Source organism: Oncorhynchus gorbuscha, linkage group LG06, assembly GCF_021184085.1.
Source record: "Oncorhynchus gorbuscha isolate QuinsamMale2020 ecotype Even-year linkage group LG06, OgorEven_v1.0, whole genome shotgun sequence".
In the NCBI taxonomy this organism is placed as follows: domain Eukaryota; kingdom Metazoa; phylum Chordata; class Actinopteri; order Salmoniformes; family Salmonidae; genus Oncorhynchus; species Oncorhynchus gorbuscha.
This window is the reverse complement of record NC_060178.1, coordinates 76,760,737-76,785,342: the sequence shown is the minus strand read 5'-3', so window position 1 is coordinate 76,785,342 and position 24,606 is coordinate 76,760,737. Positions and strand designations below refer to the sequence as shown.

At 44.6% G+C, this 24,606-nt stretch overlaps 1 protein-coding gene across 5 annotated transcripts in view; it reads left to right on the top strand.

The window, feature by feature from the left end:
* Positions 1 to 24,606, top strand: part of LOC124038346 (1-phosphatidylinositol 4,5-bisphosphate phosphodiesterase epsilon-1-like) — a 47,639-nt gene that overhangs the window by 21,059 nt on the left and 1,974 nt on the right. For 3 of the 5 annotated variants that reach the window (XR_006839346.1, XR_006839345.1, XM_046354118.1), the window contains exons 5-31: positions 136 to 281; positions 369 to 624; positions 1,941 to 2,161; positions 2,500 to 3,226; positions 3,417 to 3,599; positions 3,858 to 4,099; positions 4,470 to 4,592; positions 4,807 to 4,943; positions 9,588 to 9,826; positions 9,945 to 10,006; positions 10,149 to 10,314; positions 10,608 to 10,715; positions 11,167 to 11,283; positions 13,764 to 13,922; positions 14,085 to 14,220; positions 14,377 to 14,418; positions 14,778 to 14,902; positions 15,125 to 15,242; positions 15,442 to 15,600; positions 15,793 to 16,092; positions 16,444 to 16,607; positions 18,865 to 19,126; positions 22,183 to 22,301; positions 22,484 to 22,612; positions 22,795 to 23,028; positions 23,893 to 24,048; positions 24,246 to 24,469. Coding sequence is in view for 2 of the 5 variants with exons in the window: in XM_046354118.1 (XP_046210074.1) it covers positions 136 to 281; positions 369 to 624; positions 1,941 to 2,161; positions 2,500 to 3,226; positions 3,417 to 3,599; positions 3,858 to 4,099; positions 4,470 to 4,592; positions 4,807 to 4,943; positions 9,588 to 9,826; positions 9,945 to 10,006; positions 10,149 to 10,314; positions 10,608 to 10,715; positions 11,167 to 11,283; positions 13,764 to 13,922; positions 14,085 to 14,220; positions 14,377 to 14,418; positions 14,778 to 14,902; positions 15,125 to 15,242; positions 15,442 to 15,600; positions 15,793 to 16,092; positions 16,444 to 16,607; positions 18,865 to 19,126; positions 22,183 to 22,301; positions 22,484 to 22,612; positions 22,795 to 23,028; positions 23,893 to 24,048; positions 24,246 to 24,469 (5,054 nt within the window). In the remaining 3 variants the exon portion in view is untranslated. The other 2 variants (XR_006839347.1, XM_046354119.1) reach the window with 2 other exon arrangements.

The window sequence follows — 24,606 nt, the reverse complement described above, 5'->3', positions numbered from 1 at the left end:
GGCCCCTGAAGACTTGTGTTGTCTTCCAGAGCTAATGCCTTGGCTTCAGCTCAATAGGCTAACACAGTCCTGTTGCACAAAGGTAACCCAGGATTCACACCCAGTTTGCTACACTTATAATTACTGTATTTCCAGGTGAGCTCCTGGGTGACGTGGATGATTATGACAGCCGGTTCTATGGAGGAGAAGAGAGAGGTGTTCTCATGTCTGGTCCATGTGGCCAGGTGCTGTTGGAACATGGGAAACTATAACACCGTCATGGAGTTCCTGGCTGGACTCAGGTAGAAACAAGGATAGAACCAATTATTCAAGGGAACACTCTACATCTCTCTATTCACACTCAGCATCTCCCCCATCCTACCCTTCAGGTCTCGCAAGGTGCTTAAGATGTGGCAGTTCATGGAGCAGTCGAACATCGAGACCATGCGTGCTCTGAAGGATGCTATGGCACACCATGAGACGTCTGCAGAGTACAGGAAGGTGGTCTCGCGTGCCCTCCACATCCCGGGCTGCAGGGTAGTGCCCTTCTGTGGGGTCTTTCTGAGAGAGCTAGGGGAGGCCCTGGATGGAGCAGCTAGCCTGATCAGCCTCAGACCACGCCTCAGCTCACAGGACTCTGTGGAGGTAAGGAATGATACATTTTTTGCCGGCTCCCAGATCTGTTTGGGGGGTGTGACAATGGCCATAGGAGTTGTCAAGACAGTAAAAACATATCTAGGATCAAGTTAGAGCATTGACATCACTGCACCCGTTTTCACCTGTTGTTTCCCATACTTCCTTCTGTGATATTCCTTACAAGACATTTAAATAACAAGGTTAACATTTCAAATTGTTTTGTCACGTGCCCAAGTATAGTAAAATGCCTTTCTTGCAAACTCTTCCCCAACATTGCAGTAATCAATATTTTTAGTACTATCAAAAAAAGTAAAGTAGAACAAAAACACAAGAAATAGAAATAAGAAGAGCATGAGGAAGCTATATACAGGGTTAGTGCCAGGATCAGTGCCAGGGTCAGTGCCAGGGTCAGTGCCAGGGTCAGTGCCAGGGTCAGTGCCAGGGTCAGTGCCAATACCATATTTACAATGTGCAGGGAGACTGGTGTTGAATAGGGGTAGATATGGGTAGGGATAAGGTGACTAGGCATCAGGATATATTATAGACAGAGTAGCAGCAGCGTGTGGGATGGTTGTATGAACGTGTGTGCGTGTTATGTGTGTGTGTGAGCAAATGAAATGTGTGTGTGTGCATGTGCGTGTATGTGTGTTGGATTGTCAGTGTGTGTATGTGTGAGTGAGTGTGTAGAGTGTGGATGTAGTGAGTGTGCCAGTGTGCATAGTCAGTTGGAAAATAAAAACAAAATGGAAGGCTCAATGCAGCTAGTCTGTGTAGCCATTTTGTTAGCTATTTAGCAGTGTTATGGCTTGGGAATAGAAGCTGTTCAGGAGACTGTTGGTGTCAGACTGGTTGCTCTGGTACTGCTTGCCGTGCGGAAACAGAGAGAACAGTCTATGGCTTTGGTGGCTGGAGTCTTTAACAATTTCCTTTCACACCGCCTGATATAGAGGTCCAGGGAGCTGGGCCCCAGAGATGTACTGGGCTGTCCACACCACTAGCTGTAGCACCATGTAATCAAGGGCTGTGCAGTTTCCATACCAAGCAGTGATGCAGCCAATCAAGATACTCTCGATGGTGCAGCTGTAGAACCTTTTGAGCATTTGAGGGCCCATGCCAAATCTTCTCAACCTCCTGAGGGGGAAGAGGCGCTGTCATGCCTTCTTGCGTGTGGGCGGACCAATTAAGTTCTTAGTGAGTTCTAGACCTTTTTCTTATCAACGTCCAACCCTTTAGGCCAAAAGTGATTCTCCACACAACCCGACTCATCATGAATATACTTTAGTAACTGTTCCCATCCTAAACACCACCATGTCTTCTTTCCATAGTTTCTCTCTGACTACAACGGACAGGACAACTTCTTGCAACGGGCGGGGCCAGATGGGCTTAACCAACAAGAGAAGGAAGGAACTGTCAATAACATCCTACAGACCATCCGTAGCTGCAACCGCAGTATGGAGTCTGAGGATGGGGAGGAATCCGGAGGGGCTGGTGATGGGAGCATCCCTGGTTCACGTAAAAACTCCTTCATGGAAGGCTACCGCAACCAGTAAGTGTTCACAATGGAAGCACCTAACTTTTTTGTGGATTGTGCTTGATTTTGGCATAGATTGTGCTAAAGAGTGTCAATAAAATGTGGAAACATTGGTACCACAACACCATACGATAAGTTGATCTGCTATCTGATACAAGCTAGGTGAAGTTGGCTCCTCATTTCAATATTTAATTGTGTTAAATTTAATTGTCAATGCATTATCATTTGTTTAGCATTTTGCATCTTTAGAAATATTTGTGTTGGTGTCTAATTGCATATAATCTGCATTAATTTGAATGTTTTTGGGGGGTAATTCTCCTCTCCTGAAAACCCTCTTCTCCGCAATTGGTCAGGTTCACCGTGGGCGATCTCTCCGACTCTGCGGGTGACCCATCTGACCTATCACAGGGCAAAGACCCAGACCTCCAGGGTAGTGGTGAGAGGACTCAGAAGGCATTTGCCCATGGTACGGAGCTGATCCCCTGGTACATCCTTACCCTCCACCCCCACGTGCAGCACTTCCTCCAGCAGGGCGCTACTGTGATCCATTACGATCAGGACTCCCACCTCACCGCCCGCTGCCTGCTCAGACTCCAACCTGACAATTGTGTCCTCACTTGGGCCAAGCTCCACAGTGGCGGTGGGGGCCTCCCTGGTTCTAGCTCTGTCCCTGACTCATCCAAGCTTCGGAGCCCCACTGGGTCAGGGGCTGGTGGTCAGACCCTCCCCCACTACAGGCCTCAGTACTGCGGGCAGTCCATACTGAAAGGCCTGGCGGATGGATTCCTGGATCTCTCCGTGGCTAAAGCTGTCTTCATGGGCCATCCAGGGGCTGACATTCAGGCGGTATGCCTGCAGAACAAGCTCTCATGTGGGTTGAGCCTGGAGGAGTGTGGGGTGACTCTGCTCTATGGGCTCCACACAACAGACAATAGGTTATTACACTTTGTGGCCCCCAGAAACACAGCTAGGATGGTGTATTCTGGGCTGCAGGCCCTGTTAGCTGCTCACAGGAGGATGAGGAGGTTCCCTGATCAAAGGCTGCAGTGGCTCCGTAGGAAGTACATCAACCTCTATCAGGTGAGGGACTGTGATGTAGTGATGGAGTCAAGTTACTAAACCTCAGGTCAGAGTTAAGTCCCAATTCCATAGTGTTCCAGTCTGAGTCAGAGTCACTACCGGTGACACTAATGGTGTCACCAGTCATGAAAATCGTGATATGATTGAGTCCTGGACTCGAGCACTTCAACAGTATTTCTCTGTCTTCTAGGAGGATGGCAGGTACGAGGGTCCGACACTAGCCCAGGCCATCGAGCTGTTTGGAGGCAGGAGATGGAGTGTGGGTGCTGGTAGCATGGAGAAGTCTGGAGCTCAGAAGAGCAGCCATCTCACTGTGACCTCCAATCAGAAGACTGGTAGCTCTAATAAAAAGAAAAAGAAGGCTATGACTAGGGTGAGAAAACATATTTTCAGTAGAGATTAGAGAACTCCTGCACAAATTCCTGGTGCTAGGTTGGAAGAGCATGTTGAGCCAGTTTCAATAAAATAACTAAATTGTTTGTGTGTGTGTGTGTGTGTGTGTGTGTGTGTGTGTGTGTGTGTGTGTGTGTGTGTGTGTGTGTGTGTGTGTGTGTGTGTGTGTGTGTGTGTGTGTGTGTGTGTGTGTGTGTGTGTGTGTGTGTGTGTGTTGTGTGTGTGTTTATGGTGATAGGGGGACAGTGGGGATGCCACAGATGATGAGATGGTGTCACATAAGGTGAAGAGTGGTTGGGATATCTTAGTACGGAGTGCACCGGACCCAACAGACAACATGGACCAAGAACAAGATGACAACAGCTCCTATGGTTTCCCAGGGCCTCTCTCCCCCTCCAGCAGTAGATCCATGGTCATTAGCACATCTTCCTCCTCCATCTCCTCCTCATCCTCAGCCTCCAATCAGAAGGCTCAACCGGGGTAATATGCTACAAAGTGGGGTATATTCTTCATTATAAACTGAGTGGTTTGAGCCCTGAATGCTGATTGGCTGACAGCCGTGGTATATACCCCGGGTATGACAAAGCATTTATTTTTACTGCTCTAATTACGTTTGTAATCAGTTTATAATAGCAATAAGGCACCTCTGGGGTTTGTGGTATATGGCCAATATACCACGGCTGGTGTGATATATTGGCCATATATCACACCCCCTCATGCCTTATTGCTTAAGTGTGTGAGTGTGTATATGCTTAATGTTTCATTCATTTGTGTGTGAGGATGTTTGTGCTGGAATTCGGTACACATAACATCACTTTTAATGTGTATTTTTATTGGCTTCTCGCTTCAGTAATAGGCCCAATCAGACACTACCTTGCCGGGGTAAGAGCCAATCAAAGAGCTTCCAGAACCTCATGGTATCAGATGGCACCATGAGCTTTACTGAGTTTATTGAGCTCTTTAAGTCCTTCAGGTAATCTGCTCTAACTCAACATGAATCTTTCTATGCTGTAAATTGTAATAAATTAACTGTTGATAAAATGTACATTCCTTTCCCAGTATTTAATCAATGGCAGATTGTGGCATTCCAGATAGGGCTTTCAGTGGTGTGCTTGATTTGCTCACTAGCATGACCTAAAATTGAGTGTATTGGGGCCTACATATTTTGTTCCCATGTTGGTGAGTAGTATCCGGAGTCGTAAGGACCTGAAAGATGTGTTTGATGCCCATGCTGTGCCCTGTGGTCAGTCTGCCTCTGAGCCTGCTCCTCTCTACACTCACCTCAGCATCGACGACACAGTCACAGAACTGCAGCCAGACCTGGGTGAGTTACCTGCCCAGTTGGGGTCAATTCCATTTCGATTCTATAGGAGTAATGTAGCCTGGTCCCAGATCTGTATGTGTTGTATAGTAATTATTGGCTTGCTACGGACCACTGGCATTGGTGAGAAAAACAGATCTGGAAAAGGGCTAGAAATAACAGCAGGCTAGAAATAATAATCTTCAAACTACAAACTCACAGGAAGCTCAGAAAATGTGCAGTGTGAAAAGCCCTTAAGTGCCCTAACGTATTTTTTATTTAACCTTTATTTAACCAGGTAGGCAAGTTGATAAAGCAAAGCAGTTCGACACATACAACAACACAGAGTTACACATGGAGTAAAACAAACATACAGTCAATAATACTGTAGAAAAACAAGTCTATATACAATGTGAGCAAATGAGGTGAGATAAGGGAGGTAAAGGCAAAGAAAAAAGGCCATGATGAAGTAAACGGCGAAGGAAATACAATATAGCAAGTAAAACACTGGAATGGTAGATTTGCAGTAGAAGAATGTGCAAGGTAGAGATTGAAAAACAGCTTCTATCTCAAGGCCATCAGACTGTTAAACAGCCACCACTAACACTGAGTGGCTGCTGCCAACACACTGTCATTGACACTGACCCAACTCCAGCCATTTTAATAATGGGAATTGATGGGAAATGTAAATATATCACTAGCCACTTTAAACAATGCTACCTTATATAATGTTACTTACCCTACATTATTCATCTCATATGCATATGTATATACTGTACTCTACAACATCGACTGCATCCTTATGTAACACATGTATCACTAGCCACTTTAACTATGCCACTTTGTTTACTTTGTCTACACACTCATCTCATATGTATATACTGTACTCGATACCATCTACTGTATGCTGCTCTGTACCATCACTCATTCATATATCCTTATGTACATGTTCCTTATCCCCTTACACTGTGTATAAGACAGTAGTTTTGGAATTGTTAGTTAGATTACTTGTTGGTTATCACTGCATTGTCGGAACTAGAAGCACAAGCATTTCGCTACACTCGCATTAACATCTGCTAACCATGTGTATGTGACAAATAAAATTTGATTTGATTTGATTTTGAAATAATGAGGTGCAAAGGAGCAAAAATAAATAAATAAATACAGTAGGGGGAGAAGTAGTTGTTTGGGCTAAATTATGGATGGGCTATGTACAGGTGCAGTAATCTGTGAGCTGCTCTGACAGCTGGTGCTTAAAGCTAGTGAGGGAGATAAGTGTTTCCAGTTTCAGAGATGTTTGTAGTTCGTTCCAGTCATTGGCAGCAGAGAACTGGAAGGAGAGGCGGCCAAAGGAAGAATTGGTTTTGGGGGTGGCCAGAGAGATATACCTGCTGGAGCATGTGCTACAGGTGGGTGCTGCTATGGTGACCAGCGAGCTGAGATATGGGGGGAGTTTACCTAGCAGGGTCTTGTATATGACCTGGAGCCGGTGGGTTTGGCGACTAGCATGAAGCAAGGGCCAGCCAACGAGAGCGTACAGGTCACAGTGGTGGGTAGTATATGGGGCTTTGGTGACAAAACGGATGGCACTGTGATAGACTGCATCCAATTTATTGAGTAGGGTATTGGAGGCTATTTTGTAAATGACTCGGTAGGGTGGTCAGTTTTACAAGGGTATGTTTGGCAGCATGAGTGAAGGAGGGTTTGTTGCGAAATAGGAAGCCAATTCTAGATTTAACTTTGGATTGGAGATGTTTGATGTGAGTCTGGAAGGAGAGTTTCTAGTCTAACCAGACACCTATGTATTTGTAGTTATCCACATATTCTAAGTCAGAACCGTCCAGAGTAGTGATGTTGGACAGGCGGGCAGGTGCAGGCAGCGATCGGTTGAAGAGCATGCATTTAGTTTGACTTATTTGTAGGGGTCCAGATTTTGCAACTCTTTCAGAACATCAGCTGACTGGATTTGGGAGAAGGTGAAATGGGGAAGGCTTGGGCGAGTTGCTGTGGGGGGTGCAGTGCTGTTGACCGGGGTAGGGGTAGCCAGGTGAAAAGCATGGCCAGTCGTAGAAAAATGGTTTTTAAAATTCTCAATTATAGTGGATTTATCGGTGGTGACAGTGTTTTCTATCCTCAGTGCAGTGGGCAGCTGGGAGGAGGTGTTCTTACTCTCCATGGACTTTACAGTGTCCCAGAACTTTTTTGAGTTTGTGTTGCAGAAAGCAAATTTTTGTTTGAAAAAGCATGCCTTGGCTTTTCTAACTGCCTGTGTATATTGGTTTCTATCTTCCCTGAAAAGTTGCATATCATGGGGACTGCTCGATGTTAATGCAGAACTAATAGGATGTTTTTGTGTTGGTTAAGGGCAGTCAGGTCTGGAGAGAACCAAGGGCTATATCTGTTCCTCGTTCTAAATTTCTTGAATGGGGCATGCTTATTTAAGATGGTGAGGCGGGATGAGATCGGGATGAGACGGGATGAGATCAATATCCTTCCAGGATACCCCGGCCAGGTCGATTAGAAAGGCCTGCTCGCTGAAGTGTTTCAGGGAGCGTTTGACAGTAATGAGTGGAGGTTGTTTGACCGCTGAGCCATTACGGATGCAGGCAATGAGGCAGTGATCGCTGAGATCTTGGTTGAAAACAGCAGCAGAGGTGTATTTAGAGGGCAAGTTGGTAAGGATGATATCTATGAGGGTGCCCGTGTTTACGGCTTTGGGGTGGTACCTGGTAGGTTCATTGATAATTTGTGTGAGATTGAGGGCATCAAGCTTAGATTGTAGGATGGCTGGGGTGTTAAACATGTTCCAGTTTAGGTCGCCTAGCAGCACGAGCTCTAAAGATAGATGGGGGGGCAATCAGTTCACATATGGTGTCCAGAGCACAACTGGGGGGAGAGGCTGGTCTATAGCCGGCGGCAACGGTGAGAGACTTGTTTTTACAGAGGTGGATTTTTAAAAGTAGAAGTTCAAATTGTTTGGGTACAGACCTGGATAGTAGGACAGAACTCTGCAGGCTATCTTTGCAGTAGATTGCAACACCGCCCCCTTTGGCTGTTCTATCTTGTCTGAAAATGTTGTAGTTAGGGATGAAGATTTCAGAATTTTTGGTGGTCTTCCTAAGCCAGGATTCAGACACGGCTAGAACATCTGGGTTGGCAGAGTGTGCTAAAGCAGTGAATAAAACAAACTTAGGGAGGAGGTTTCTAATGTTAACATGCATGAAACCAAGGCTATTATGGTTACAGAAGTCATCAAAAGAGAGCGCCTGGGGAATAGGAGTGGAGCTAGGCAATGCAGGGCCTGGATTCCCCTCTACATCACCAGAGGAACAGAGGGGGAGTAGGATAAGGGTACGGCTAAAAGCTATGAGAATTGGTCGTCTAGAACGTCTGGAACAGAGAGTAAAAGGATGTTTCTGGGGGCGATAAAATATCTTCAAGGTATAATGTACAGACAAAGGTATGGTAGGATGTGAATACAGTGGAGGTAAACTTAGGTATTGAGTGATGATGAGAGAGATATTGTCTCTAGAAACATCATTGAAACCAGGTGATGTCATCGCATGTGTGGGTGGTGGAACTGAAAGGTTGGATAAGGTATAGTGAGCAGGACTAGAGGCTCTACAGTGAAATAATCCAATAAACACCGACCAGAACAGCAATGGACAAGGTATATTGACATTAAGGAGGGACATGCTTAGTCGAGTGATCATAAGGGTCCAGTGAGTAGTGAGGTTGGTTGGGGTAACAGCGATTCAGACAGCTAGCCGGGCCATCGGTAGCAAGCTAGCAGAGGATGGAGGTCTGTTTTTAGCCACCTCGTGCATTTCCGTCGGTAGATTAATGGGGTTCCGTGTGGTAGAGGGGATCAATCCAATTGGCAAAATATATATAGTTATAGTGACCCAAGAAAAATAGTCCGATAGACCTAGCAGCCGATAAGACAGCTAACGATTAGCGGGCCGCAGATGGGTGTTCAGGTAACGTCGCGTCGGAGGAGACAGTTGGATAACTCCCTCGGGCAGATAACGTTGGTAGTCCAGTCGTGAAGGCCCGGTGGGGCTCCGCATCGGCAGTAAAACGGGTCCGGATAGGTGATTGTAGCCCAGGAGTGGCTGATGGAACTCTTCAGCTGGCTAGCTCCGGAATAATTTGTTTGCTCCGGGATCGACGTAAGCCAATAGTCACACGGATAGCAGCTAGCTAGCTGCGAGATCCAGGTGTAAATGTCCAGAGCTTGTGGTTGAAATCTGGGGATATGGAGAGAAGAATAGGTCTGGTATATTCTGGTCTGAGTCGTGTTGTACAAAACTGCCGATAGCTTTTCGAGCTACAGGATAGCTGATGACCACAAACCGTGGTTAGCTGAATACTAACGTTAGCCAGTAAACTGGCTAGCTTCTGGCTAGCTTCTATTGTGGATTTCAAATTTGAGGTAAATAAAAAATAAAAAATAAAATTGGTGAGGCGGGTTGCAGGAGAGTGTTTTGAAGTTTGAAAAGAAAGTATATAAAAGATATGCGAAGAAAGGTGTAAATATATATATACATGGGACACGACAAGACGAGGACAAAGGACGTCTGACTAGGACGTCCGATATACTTAGCTTCTCATATTTGCTTTGAAGTCAAGTCTATCAATATTTATTTGCATTTTCCTCCATACTAGACCTTCTGACACGTAACAGCCTGGATCTTGGCCTTTCCATCCGGATCAAGCGACACATGTCAGACAATCAGAAGCATATTTCAGACGCCATAGCTGCAGCCAGCATCGTGACCAACAGTACTGGTGTGGAGAGTGTCTCGCTGGGAGCTCTGGGCATGACCATCATGCACCTCAATGACTTCCTGGTCAACTGTCAGGGAGAGAACCACTCGCATGATGAAGTCCTAAGAATTATCCAGGTGTGTGTGTGTGTGTGTGTCATTGTCTATGCATGTGTATGTGTATACTTTCTACTTTGTCTTTTGTCAGACAATCTTCCACTGAATTAATGTAAGAGACATGTGTTGTGTATTCCAGAAATTTGAACCGTCTGCCAGTTTGCGTCAGATTGGCTGGATGTCCTTTGAGGGATTTGCACGGTCAGTATTTTTAGTATCTGTTTGTGATCCCTGCCGGAATTGAACCCATGACCCTGACATTACTAGCACCATGCTCTTACAAACTGAGCCAAAAAGAACCACAATTCAGAAATAACCTAGGTTTGCTTTCCCCTGCTATAAGGTATCTGATGGACAAGGACAACTCTGCTTCCAAACTGGAGGAGTCTCAGCTGAATGTGTTAGAGCTCCAATACCCTCTGTCTTACTACTACATCGCTACATCACACAACACCTACCTGACTGCCCACCAACTCAAGGGAGAGTCATCTGTGGAGCTGTACAGCCAGGTGAGAATCAGAACACTCGGTATTAACATGATGGGGATAATACGCCATGTAATGTTATTTACTCAAACCGATTCAGTGTACAGCAATACAGCTGTTGTGCTGATAAACTGTCAGTGAAATGCCTTTCCGGTAGCAAATTTGGAGGGAAGCCCTACCAGGGCTTGAACCTGAGTCCTTGCGTCTTATCCAATTACATCAAGAGATCCAAACCTTCTTGATCCAAGCCATAGAGGTCTCTAGGTGTGATGCTAAGGTCGCTACATTATTGTTTGTTTGGTTTCTTGTTGTCTCAGGTGCTCCTGCAGGGATGCAGGAGTGTTGAATTGGACTGTTGGGATGGAGACGATGGCATACCAATCATCTATCATGGACACACCCTCACTACCCGCATACCCTTCAAGGTGTGTTAAGTTGAGTTGATCTGAGTTGAATACAGTTTGGTTGAATTGAACAGAGTTGAGTTGGTTTGAGCAGGTTTGAGTTGAGTTGAACTCAAAAAGATAAGATCACTATTGATCAATTGCACACAAGTTACAACGGAAATTTGACTTTCGCTTATAACCCAACCCCTCTGAAAGACACACATACATAGACCAGTTTTGGAGAGGTGCAGGGTGCCACACTGGGCATCCGGGAGGCTGTTATTGTGGGGGGATAAGTGCCTTGCTCAAGGGCACAACAGCATCTAGGATTTGATAGTAGCAACATTTTGGGTTGCCAGCTCACTTCCCGACAGATTTTTTCTGTCAGAACCGGGGTTCAAACTGGCAACCCACCAGTTGTTGGCTCGCCTCTCTAACCGCTAGGCTACCTGCCGCACATGTAATCCAGTTCCTACTCCCATTCCTGCAGGATGTGGTGGAAGCAGTGAACCGATCAGCCTTTGTGACCTCTGACCTGCCTGTGATGCTGTCCATAGAGAATCACTGCTCCCTGCCGCAGCAACGCAAGATGGCCAACATCTTCAAGGTGAGTAGGCCTACTTACTATCCTGTCCAGTTCATTGTTGAAATGTTGAGATGTTAAATGGGCGCTCATGCTTGTTGGTGTTTTACTCAAGAAAGTGGATATTCAGGCAGCAGATCAAAAAAAATGAAGGTTAGGGATAGAGGGGGTGAGGTTAGGGTTAGAGTGGGTGAAGTTAGGGTTAGAGGGGGTGAGGTTAGGGTTAGAGTGGGTGAAGTTAGGGTTAGAGGGGGTGAGGTTAGGGTTAGAGTGGGTGAAGTTAGGGTTAGAGGGGGTGAGGTTAGGGTTAGAGTGGGTGAAGTTAGGGTTAGAGGGGGTGGGGTTAGGGTTAGAGGGGTGAGGTTAGGGTTAGAGGGGGTAAGGTTAGGGTAAGAGTTTAGGTTAGGGTAAGAGTTTAGGTTAGGGTAAGAGTTTAGGTTAGGGTAAGAGTTTAGGTTAGGTATAGAGTTTAGGTTAGGTATAGAGTTTAGGTTAGGTAAGGTTAGGGTAAGAGTTTAGGTTAGGTATAGAGTTTAGGTTAGGTATAGAGTTTAGGTTAGGTAAGGTTAGGGTAAGAGTTTAGGTTAGATATAGAGTTTAGGTTAGGTAAGGTTAGGGTAAGAGTTTAGGTTAGGTATAGAGTTTAGGTTAGGTTTAGGTTAGGTAAGTTTGGGGGTAAGAGTTTAGGTTAGGTAAGGTTAGGGTAAGAGTTTAGGTTAGGTATAGAGTTTAGGTTAGAGTTTAGGTTAGGTAAGGTTTAGGTTAGGTAAGAGTTTAGGTTAGGTAAGGTTAGGGTAAGAGTTTAGGTTAGGTAAGGTTAGGGTAAGAGTTTAGGTTAGGTATAGAGTTTAGGTTAGGTAAGGTTAGGGTAAGAGTTTAGGTTAGGTAAGGTTAGGGTAAGAGTTTAGGTTAGGTAAGGTTAGGGTAGAGTTTAGGTTAGGTAAGGTTAGGGTAAGAGTTTAGGTTAGGTAAGGTTAGGGTAAGAGTTTAGGTTAGGTATAGAGTTTAGGGTAAGAGTTTAGGTTAGGTAAGGTTAGGTATAGAGTTTAGGTTAGGTAAGGTTAGGGTAAGAGTTTAGGTTAGGTATAGAGTTTAGGTTAGGTAAGGTTAGGGTAAGAGTTTAGGTTAGGTATAGAGTTTAGGTTAGGTAAGGTTAGGGTAAGAGTTTAGGTTAGGTATAGAGTTTAGGTTAGGTAAGGTTAGGGTAAGTGTTTAGGTTAGGTAGAGTTTAGGTTAGGTAAGGTTAGGGTAAGTGTTTAGGTTAGGTAAAGTGTTAGGTTAGGTATAGAGTTTAGGTTAGGTATAGAGTTTAGGTTTAAGGTTAGGTAAGGTTTAGGTTAGGTATAGAGTTTAGGTTAGGTATAGAGTTTAGGTTAGGTAAGGTTAGGGTAAGTGTTTAGGTTAGGTAAGGTTAGGGTAAGTGTTTAGGTAAGGTTAGGGTAAGTGTTTAGGTTGGGTATAGAGTTTAGGTTAGGTATAGAGTTTAGGTTAGGTAAGGTTAGGGTAAGTGTTTAGGTTAGGTATAGAGTTTAGGTTAGGTATAGAGTTTAGGTTAGGTAAGGTTAGGGTAAGTGTTTAGGTTAGGTAAGGTTAGGGTAAGTGTTTAGGTTAGGTATAGAGTTTAGGTTAGGTATAGAGTTTAGGTTAGGTAAGGTTAGGGTAAGTGTTTAGGTTAGGTAAGGTTAGGGTAAGTGTTTAGGTAAGGTTAGGGTAAGTGTTTAGGTTGGGTATAGAGTTTAGGTTAGGTATAGAGTTTAGGTTAGGTAAGGTTAGGGTAAGTGTTTAGGTTAGGTATAGAGTTTAGGTTAGGTATAGAGTTTAGGTTAGGTAAGGTTAGGGTAAGTGTTTAGGTTAGGTAAGGTTAGGGTAAGTGTTTAGGTTAGGTATAGAGTTTAGGTTAGGTATAGAGTTTAGGTTAGGTAAGGTTAGGGTAAGTGTTTAGGTTAGGTATAGAGTTTAGGTTAGGTATAGAGTTTAGGTTAGGTAAGGTTAGGGTAAGTGTTTAGGTTAGGTATAGAGTTTAAGTTAGGTATAGAGTTTAGGTTAGGTAAGGTTAGGGTAAGTGTTTAGGTTAGGTAAGGTTAGGGTAAGTGTTTAGGTTAGGTAAGGTTAGGGTAAGTGTTTAGGTTAGGTATAGAGTTTAGGTTAGGTATAGTGTTTAGGTTAGGTAAGGTTAGGGTAAGTGTTTAGGTTAGGGTAAGTGTTTAGGTTAGGTAAGGTTAGGGTAAGTGTTTAGGTTAGGTAAGGTTAGGGTAAGTGTTTAGGTTAGGTAAGGTTAGGGTAAGTGTTTAGGTTAGGTAAGGTTAGGGTAAGTGTTTAGGTTAGGTAAGGTTAGGGTAAGTGTTTAGGTTAGGTAAGGTTAGGGTAAGTGTTTAGGTTAGGTATAGAGTTAGTGAACAGGAACATATACATTGCCTTTAATAAGTCAATCATAATTGACCCGTCTTCCCTTCCAGAAACAGATTAATACTCTGATGGTGTGTTTGTGTGTTGTCCTTCAACAGACTGTGTTTGGGGATAAGCTGGTGACAAAGTTCCTGTTTGAGAGTGATTTCTCAGACGACCCGCTGTTGCCATCACCATGGCAACTGAGGGGGAAAATCCTCCTCAAGAACAAGAAGCTGAAAGCTCACCAGACGCCGGTGGACATCCTCAAACAGAAAGCAAGGCCCTGATAATGAACACTAAACAAAAGTTGTCTTAACAGTTGTTGATCCAGTCCTTTATCTGTATCATGTGCTGTACTGTATGTACCTAAAATGATGGTACACTGATGCGTAATTAGAATGAACTAAGATTGTCCTCAATAACTCTTCCTGATACAGGCTCACCAGTTGGCACAGATGCATGCTCAGGCCAGTAGTGTGATGCCTCCTCCCTTCCCAACCATCAACAATGAGGAAGAAGAGGAAGAAGAGTATGAGGATGAATATGACTATGAGTACGAATCACTATCTGATGGTATGATCACACCATCAATAGCATCCCTGTGTCTGCCAGTTTATAGTCAAGCCATTTGGGTGGTAACACCCTCATGATACCCTCAGACAGCATACGTTTAATTATCCCAATTCTTCTACTCATCCTGTGACCCCCCTACTCACTCTTCCTCTGCAGCTGACGTCCCCACTTTATCTCCTGCTTCTTATGTCCCAGAAGGTAATACAAGTAATCAAATGAATCACTTAAGATTAGCTAAACCCACCGCATGCTTGTTGTCCTGTTGCTGAATAGATTTGTGCAGTGCTCTGGTACACTGGCTGTGACTGTGTCCATTGCACAAGGGGGTTCAAAAGATTCTTGTCTACTAAATGAGTATCCACTGACACTCAATTTGATTACCAAGTGGGTCAAAGACAAGAGATGGCTTGGAAGCCAATAGTTTTTGGCCAAATGTTTGAATGTTACATAGTTCTTTGTCACCGAAAACATCAAATTCGATTATACTGAATGAGTGCGTGTATTTGTTTAGACTGCAAGAATAATGTATTTGGCTGGGAATGTCTGCGTTGATACAGATAATATCCTGGAGGATAGACCGGAGGGAAAGTCTTCATCGGGGGAGAAGTTACAGACTGAACACAGTGACGAAGTCCCCAAGAAGATGAAGAAATGTGAGAGTGCTACTCACAACAAAGGGAAGGTGAGTTTGTCTTCCATCTCCATTCGTCACATTTGGTTGGATCCAGTAAATCCGGAAACAAAAAAGCTAATTAACCAGTTTGTACGTTAATGTTTGATTAATCACAGCATGAGACATGGGGTTAAACATTTAAAAATACATATTTGACATATTATTGGTATTTGTCTGAAATAGTTTGTCTCTTTTATATTTTTCTACACACACACACATACATACACACAGGTATTTGGCAAGGAGTTAGAGGAAGAATTCAAGTTGCCTCGAAGCAAGAAGGAAGGACGACAGATAGCCCAGGAGCTCTCAGATCTGGTGATCTACTGTCAAGCTGTCAAATTCCCAGGTAGTTCCTTACATTACATCCCCTTCTGTAAACAAACTATACAATTCCTTGTAAATAGGTTCGTTTCCAGTATTTTTATATAATTGTAGGTATAGGCCTATATAATATCTCTGAAGCATTTGTCTTACTTGTGAGACCCCTTTGCAAAGGTATTCACTATTTTCACATTTGGATGACTTCTGTGTGTGTGGGGTCCCAGGTCTATCCACCCCTACTCCATCTGATACTCCCAGGGAGAGAAAAGAGAGAAAAGAAGTTCTTTCTTCTAGAGGAAAGGGCAGGAGGTCCATCTTTGGGAATCACCCAGGGAAAGGTTTTCCAGGGGACCCATCGACAGTGATGCGCACCCCAGGGCGAGGTAGGCTACTCTTCTCTGCCCCATGACAGAGTTCTAATTCAATGCTAGCGGTCTGCTACTATTTCCTAGACAGGCTAGACATCTTTTGGATATACTTGAAAGTTAAACCCTTTGCGGTCAGTGTGTCTCACACACACACAAACGCATACCTCTAACACACGTCTCTCATAACCCTTTCCCCTAAATCTGAAGGAGCAGCATCAGAGGGCCCCCGTCCCAACTGGGAAGAATCACCCACCTCCCCTCCCTACACCTGTAACGCCTCCCTCAGCTCCCTCATCCGCACCCCAAAATGCTATCACGTCTCCTCAGTCAATGAGAACGCTGCCAAGCGCCTGTGTCGCCGCTACTCCCGGAAGCTGATCCAACACACCAGCGCCCAGCTCCTGCGAACTTACCCGGCAGCCACCCGTATTGACTCCACCAACCCCAGTCCCCTACTCTTCTGGCTGCATGGAATACAGCTGGTCGCTCTCAACTACCAGACCGATGGTGAGCTAGATGCTAGGAGTCGTCAACTAAGTCAAGTTTGCTTTATTATGCCTAAAGTGGGAAATTCATTTGGCTAGCTTCATTCAAGCAAACCATGTTAGACCTACTGGCATAATGAGTTGGCGCTGTCTGCATTCAGTTGAAAGTACAAGGGGACAAGGGGTTTGGCAAATTCACTATTTCAGAAGTTGAATCAGGGAAGCCAATTGAATGGAGCACAAGTCGACAATATCCTTCTTGAAAATGACGTCTGTCTGAAATTCTAGTTGTTGGAGCACAAACCTCTTTTTGAGTCTTTCTGAAAGTGACCATATTTCTCTCTCTCTCTTTCTCTCTCTCCTTCTCTGACAGACCTGCCCCTGCAGCTGAACGCGGCCATGTTTGAGCCTAACGGGGGTTGTGGGTATGTACTGAAGCCCCCGGTCCTGTGGGATGCCAGCTGCCCACTCTACAGACACTTCTGCCCCCTTGACAGAGACCCAGAGGGCATGAGCCCCGCCTTGTTCACTCTCACTGTGAGTATATAGCAGTAATAGTTGGATGTATACAGTGTATTTAGAAAGTGTTCAGAACCCTCGACTTTTTCCACATTTTGTTTACGTTACAGCCTTTTTCTAAAATTGATTGAATTGTTTTTTCCCCCCTCATCAATCTACACACAATATCCCATAATGAAAAAGCGAAAACCGTTTAAAAAAAAACATTTTTGCAAATGTATTAAAAATAAAAATAAACTTATTTACATAAGTATTCAGACCCTTTGTGATGAGACTCGAATTGAGCTCAGTTGCATCCTGTTTCCAGTGATCATCCTTGAGATGTTTTTACAACTTGATTGGAGTCCACCTGTGTCAAACTCAATTGATTGGACATGATTTGGAAAAGTACACACTTGTCTATATAAGGTCCACAGAGCAAAAACCAAGCCATGAAGTCAAAGGAATTGTCCGTAGAGCTCCGAGACAGGATTGGGTCGAGGCACAGATCTGGGGAAGGGTACCAAAATATTTCTGCAGCATTGAAGGTCCCCAAGAAGACAGTGGCCTCCATCATTCTTAAATGGAAGAAGTTTGGAAGCACCAAGATTCTTCCCAGAGCTGGCTGCCCGGACAAACTGAAAAATCGGGGGAGAAGGGCCTTGGTCAGGGAGGTGACCAAGAACCTGATGGTCACTCTGACAGAGCTCCAGAGTTCCTCTGTGGAGATGGGAGAACCATCCAGAAGGACAATCATCTCTGCAGCACTTCACCAATCAGGCCTTTATGGTAGAGTGGCCAGATGGAAGCCACTCCTCAGTAAAAGCACATGACAACTTGGAGTTTGCCAAAAGGCACCTAAAGACTCTCAGACCATGAGAAACAAGACGCTCTGGTCTGATGAAACCCAAGAACTCTTTGGCCTGAATTCCAAGCGTCACGTCTGGAGGAAACCTGGCACCATCCCTATGGTGAAACATGGTGGTGGCAGCATCATGCTGTGGGGATGTTTTTCAGCAGCTGGGACTGGGAGACTAGTTAGGATTGAGGGAAAGATGAATAGAGAAAAGTACAGAGAGATCCTTGATGAAAACCTGCTCCAGAGCATTCAGAGCCTCAGACTGGGGTGAAGGGTCACCTTACAACAGGACAATGTCCCTAAGCACACAGCCAACAGAACACAGGAGTGGCTTCGGGACAAGTCTCTGAATGATCATGAGAGTTGCCCAGACAGAGCCCGGACTTGAAACCGATCGTACATCTCTGGAGAGACCTGAAAATAGCTGTGCAGCAACGCTCCCCATCCAACCTGACAGAGCTTGAGAGGATCTGCAGAGAAGAATGGGAGAAACTCTCCAAATACAGATGTGCCAAGCTTGTAGTGTCATACCCAAGAAGACTCGAGGCTGTAAAAGGTGCTTCAACAAAGTACTGAGTAAAGGGTCTGAATACTTATGTAAATATGATATTTCAGTTTTTCCTTTGTCGTTATGGGTTATTGTGTGTAGATTGATGAGGGGGAAAAATACGATTTAATACATTTTATAAGAATGCTGTAATGTAACAAAATGTGGAAAAAGTAAAAGGGTCTGAATACTTTCTGAATGCACTATACATATACTGAACGTACAAAACATTAGGAACACCTTCCTAATATAAAGTTGCAACCCCTTTTGCCATCAAAACCGCCACAATTTGTCGGGGCATGGACTCTACAAGGTGTCAAACTTTCAACTGTAATGCTGGGCAATGTTGACTCCAGTGCTTCCCACAGTTGTGTCAAGTTGGTTGGATGTCCTTTGGGCGGTGGACCATTCTTGATACACATGGGAAACTGTTGAGTGTGAATAACCCAGCAGCTTTGCAGTTCTTGTCACACTCAAACCGCTGCGTCTGGCATCTACTACCATAAGCCATTCAAAAGCACTTCAATCTTTTGTTTTGCCCATTCACGCTCTTAATAGCATACATACACAATCCATGTCTCAACTGTCTCGAGGCTTAAAAATCATTCTTTAACCTGTCTCCACCCCTTCATCTACACTGATTGAAGTGGATTTAACAGGTGACTTCAATAAGGGATCATAGCTTTCACCTGGTCCATGTCATGGAAAGAGCAGGTCCACTCAGTGTACAATCACATGATAACAGTAGTATACAACAAGTAGCTAGTGATCGGCAAAAGCAGCACTGTCAACTGGTTTCCTTTTTTGTTCAGTTAATCTAATGCAATGTTTTTTAATGGATGTCTTTCTCTCGGTCTCGGTCTCTTTCTCTCTCTTTCCATTCCTTCCAGATCATCTCTGGTCAGAACGTATGCCCAGGGACCACAGCAGGCAATCCCTACATCGAGGTAGACATCATGGGCATGCAGGCAGACGGGTGCCACTTCCGCACCAAACCCATCCACCGTAACCCCCTGAACCCCATATGGAACCAGAGCTTTCACTTCCCCCTACTCATGGCTGACCTGGCCTTCCTACGGTTTACTGTGGTGGAACACAACAGCTCCCAGACCACGGCTCATAGGATCATACCACTCAGAGCACTCAGGACAGGTACAGTAGGCGCACACACAGAGACACACACATGCTACATAATTTTATCTCTGACTTATCTTCCATGGACTAATCTAATTTTAAACACAGGCACACACACACACGCACAAAGATTGTGTTTTTTATTAAAAGACCTGAAGACCCAAGCTTGGTACAGCTACAGTCCTTTCAGATGAAACAAATACTAATTACCAAATTAGCATAGAAAAATGTAGTTATGATTAAAACTCCAGACATTCCAAACTGTTGAATGCAAATGTCGGCCTATATGCTGCTATAATGAGCCTAATTCATGCACAAACTATTCTGTTTGAAATTATCATTTTTGTTTGTGCAAAGACAGAAACTGCAAAAACTGTCAGAGCTTTTAACACATCATTTTGGAGGGATTTTGATAGTTCAACAATAGACTTGCAAATAGCCTAGTTTGTAAAAAATAAATAATATATAAACGTTATATTGTTTTGTACAAATAGGCCACTCCTTTCCTCAACAGCTATCCTTCCAAGAACAAGCTACTACTACTACTCAACTGTCATTCAACCAATCGATAGAAAAAGAGCAGACTCTCTGAGCTATCCATCCGTACCGGCACCCAAAACGAGTAGAGCTTTCAATTTCAATTCACTTGAAGCAGTGACCCTCTCAATACCGGGAAGCAGGATCGAACATGATGGCTACATCTACAAAATGGAACAAAAGCCTGCAAAAAAACATTTATACTGCATGTGCATCAAATCATTCTCACAAGTGCCGAGGTCCCATGGTCTTCACTGACTGGGGGACCAATATATCCAACGTGTCAGGAGTACACAACTATGACCCGGATGGAATGGTGACAGGTCAACAGGTGTGGAACATGACAGAAAATGGGAGTTGAATAACCCGAAGAAGAATCTGGAGACCGAGGAAAGCAGACACCGTGTTTTGGAGTCATCAGTTGTCAGAGACTGTCAGAAACAACCCTGTACACAACGTAAAAAAGTGTGTAGACCTACAGAATCACCGACAAAAGAAGAAGCAGGCGCCGCCGGTACTGGCTGAAACCATCCCCGAGAGCCATGGCATGGCAGCAGGTAAAGATAGAACTCTTCCCAACCCTGTCATCCTTGAGGCAGGAGCCACAGATGAGGGAGACCCGATGCCGTCTGAGCCTACAACCCTCTCCGATTCCGATCTACCTGCAACCCTCTCCAACCTGGTCAATCATACCTGAGATCTATCATAGCACCACGCGTGAACAAGGCCGTGAACCCCATTTCTTCCAGCGCGACAGTGGACCAGGACAGATTTCTTATCTTCACAACGAAACCCAACTTAGAATACTGTCGGGCATGCAAGCATGTGTTTGCAGATGGATCATTCAAGAAGATCCCATCTTTATGCCAGGAGGTGCAAACCATTCACAGGATGCACCCCACCTACTTGATGGAGTCAATTGTTTATGCAGCAGCCTATATTGTTATGACAGATAAGTCTGACGTATGTACCGACAATTGATATAGCCTAATTATAAATGTTTTTTTATACATTATATTGTAGGCCTGTTTAAATGTGTTTTATTGTTGTAGGTCTATATTCAGATTTGTGCTGCCATAGGCCTACACGTGAAATAAAACTAGGACAAAATTTAAATGATTGCTTTAGTCTAATGTGTCCATTTACAAAATAGGGCAAAACACCTTGAATTGAACATGCCATCTAATATTATATTTATATTTTTTAGCAAACATGTCGTTGCAACACATATACTTGTGCGTTCCAAGTGCTGAAGAGCCTGTGACCCACCACGTCAAGATGTTCTACACACTCACATTTGTTCTGCCGGCTGACGTGGTGAAGTGTTTCAAGGAGCTGAAGAGCCTGCGACCCACCACGTCAAGATGTTCTACACACTCGCATTTGTTCTGCCGGCTGACGCGGTGAAGTGTTTCAAGGAGCTGAAGAGCCTGCGACCCACCACGTCAAGATGTTCTACACACTCGCATTTGTTCTGCCGGCTGACGCGGTGAAGTGTTTCAAGGAGCTGAAGGAAATGGCATTCTTTTAGGTACCGGAGCTGTCCACCTTTCTGGAGAACTTTGAGAAGACGTGGATTGGCAGAGGAGAGAAAGCCCCGGAATATAACATGGGTATGATGTTAAAAATAGTAGCCTAGGCATATTAGGCTAAGATTATATATTTTTATGTTGTTTTTGTGTTATTAATTATTAGGCCATAGCATTGATGACAATGGGACAAATAATAAAATGTCTAACAAGTTGATATATTTTTATTCTAGATTTGTGTAACTACCACGATGTTGTCCTACAAGACATCTGGAAGACCAACAGCATAGTGAAGGCCTGGTATCGGTCACTTGGGTTATTTTTTGAGAAGACCAGACAACCCACGATCTGGGAGTTGATTAACAACTTGTGACTCCTTGTGACGACTACTCATTACCAAACTGTGGCCTAAATGTTCTTACCCCTGCGTCTATTTGTGTTTTTAATGCAGGCACTTCTTTTTTTGCTATTTTCCATTTTCGATGCAAACTTTTTTGTTAAACCAGGCTTTTTGTAAATAAACGTTTCATTGTAAATCATCGGCTTGCTTCATTCATTCTTGAGGGATGCACAAAACGAATTTGGAGACTGCTGTGCTTTCCAGTTCAGGAACATTTGGGACTCCAGTCCTGTCTCATTGGTTCTCACATTACTCTGAGACCAGACATGAAGTCTCTCTGTCACATCAAGTCTATGCTTGGCAGCTTTGGCTCAGCTAACGGATTCTCTGAATATTTTCCCCCCTATCCAATAAAACGGTCTGTGTTTAAATAATTCCTATACTTGACAGAAAAAATGAAAATAAAGAACTTTTCAAATTTGATTAGCTAATTGGATTCACACAGAACTGTAGAAATGCTATGCCCATATAAAGTTTGTTTTAAAAGAGAGCAGGGTATATAAAAAAAAATTAACTTGAAGGGAGAAAAAGCTACAATGCTGTCAAATGAGAGCATTATATTCCCAATACTAACAGTGGCAATTATTTCCAAAACGTGTGTGTGGCAGGATACAGACATGTGCAGCTGAGGAATCAGCACAACGAGGCCCTGCCAGTCTCTAGTCTGTTCATCTACAGCCATAGAACTGAAGACAGTGGAGCAGCAGGTTCACAGCCTGCATCACAGGTGAGTGTATAGTGTGTAGTGTACAGTATATTGAGTGAAGTGTGTAGGGACTGTGTCTAGTGAGTGAATGTGTAGTGCAGATTCTTTCCTACTAATGTCCTGGACAGCAACTCGGTCAGTCTGCAGGATTTTGATTCGGCCCTGCATTACCCCTAAACTCATGCTGTGTGTGTGCGTCCCAGCTCTTCAGTACAGAGGATCGAAGGGCTGCTGTGCAGTACAGGGTCACCGTACATGGAGTCCCTGGGCCTGAGCCTTTCATAGTGGTCGGTGTGAGTGAGAGGACCACTGCCAGACAGCTCCTACACATTGTGAGTGAGCACTGCATCTTCTCACATCACCATATACTGTACCTGCTGTACCTCCACATTCTACACATTTGGGCAACTCCATGGTATCTGAAACTCTTATGGGGGGAGAGATAAAGATGATCTGGATCTTCTTTCAGAAAAGTTACTGCAACAATATAATGCTTAATCTCTCTTCCACCTAGATCCATCCATCCCTCTCCTCCTCCACTCGCTTCTCCCTCTCTTCTTGCTTCTTGATGGAAGAGAGGGTTGCATTGCCCCGGGAGAGGGGGGAGAGTAGGGGTGAGAGGGGGGAGGCTCGAAAGCCTCTCCTGCAGAGGACCATCAGGCCTGAGGAGGAGATATTCAGGGTCATTCAGAGCTGGAACCCTGATGAAGGTTACATGGGCAGAGTGTGCCTCAAAACGAGAGAAAAGGTCTGGGTGCATTCCAACCTACTCAAAACCACTGTTCCGTTCTCTTATGATCAAATGTATGACTTTCAGTTGGTAAGAAAGGCATTGCACCGTTTTCCCATTTTGTTGCTTCAGCGTCTGGAATTCTAATAATTTTGGTATTCTCTCTACTCAACCCTGTTCAACCCCCAACACTGATCTGGGGCTGCTGAACTTTAGCTGACCCTGTTCAACCCCCAACACTGATCTGGGGCTGCTGAACTTTAGCTGACCCTGTTCAACCCCCAACACTGATCTGGGGCTGCTGAACTTTAGCTGACCCTGTTCAACCCCCAACACTGATCTGGGGCTGCTGAACTTTAGCTGACCCTGTTCAACCCCAACACTGATCTGGGGCTGCTGAACTTTAGCTGACCCTGTTCAACCCCCAACACTGATCTGGGGCTGCTGAACTTTAGCTGACCCTGTTCAACCCCCAACACTGATCTGGGGCTGCTGAACTTTAGCTGACCCTGTTCAACCCCCAACACTGATCTGGGGCTGCTGAACTTTAGCTGACCCTGTTCAACCCCAACACTGATCTGGGGCTGCTGAACTTTAGCTGACCCTGTTCAACCCCCAACACTGATCTGGGGCTGCTGAACTTTAGCTGACCCTGTTCAACCCCCAACACTGATCTGGGGCTGCTGAACTTTAGCTGACCCTGTTCAACACCCAACACTGATCTGGGGCTGCTGAACTTTAGCTGACCCTGTTCCTTCCCATGTCTGTGTGGAATTCACCAGTTATGCCATTCCTTGCCATTATTAATTATACTATTATTGATGTCTGTAAAAAAAGAAACACTACCGTTAACCATAAGTTTACTATTCACCTTTGTTTCAGCCTTTGAATGAAGGGAAGACAGATATAGAGATGGAGGTAAGATGTGGACTGGAGGATGATTCCTTCCTGGTGGAAGTACATGGAGTGTCTCCTGACCAATCACAGATGACCCTCAGAGCTCCCCGACACATCACAGCCAATGACCTCATCCAACAGGTATATGGTAGTCAGGCACACGCTTGATGTTTTAGATGTTCAGTGTGATTAGAGAATCAAATGGACTGTCAGTCTTTGCATCAGTCTATGAATTTGGGCGTGGTTACCTTTCCTTAACTACACCCCTTAGCTTAACAGAGTTGCAGGATGTTGAAATTATAGATCACGCCTTTACCTGATCTCCATTTCACTCGTAGACACTGAGCAAAGCCAGACAGTCCAGCGTCCTGCTGTCTGCGGGCATCGCCAGCGACTACATTCTGATAGAGGAAGTGGTCAAGGAGCCCCTGGGGCGCAGGCTCCCTGCCAAACCCACCCAGAGGACCCTCCTGGACCAGGAGTGTGTATTCCAGGCCCAGGGGAGGTGGAGGGGTCAGGGAAATTCATTCTCAGACTCCGGGAGCAGGCTCAGGGAAAGGAGGTGAGGATATGTGATGAGGATAAGTGATTGTGTGTGTCTGTGTTTACGCTTCAGTTGTTGATTGCCAAATGTATTAGATTTCCTGCACGGTCAATGTGTTTTTAATTTGTCAGTAACTGTAAATATGTTTCTGTAAA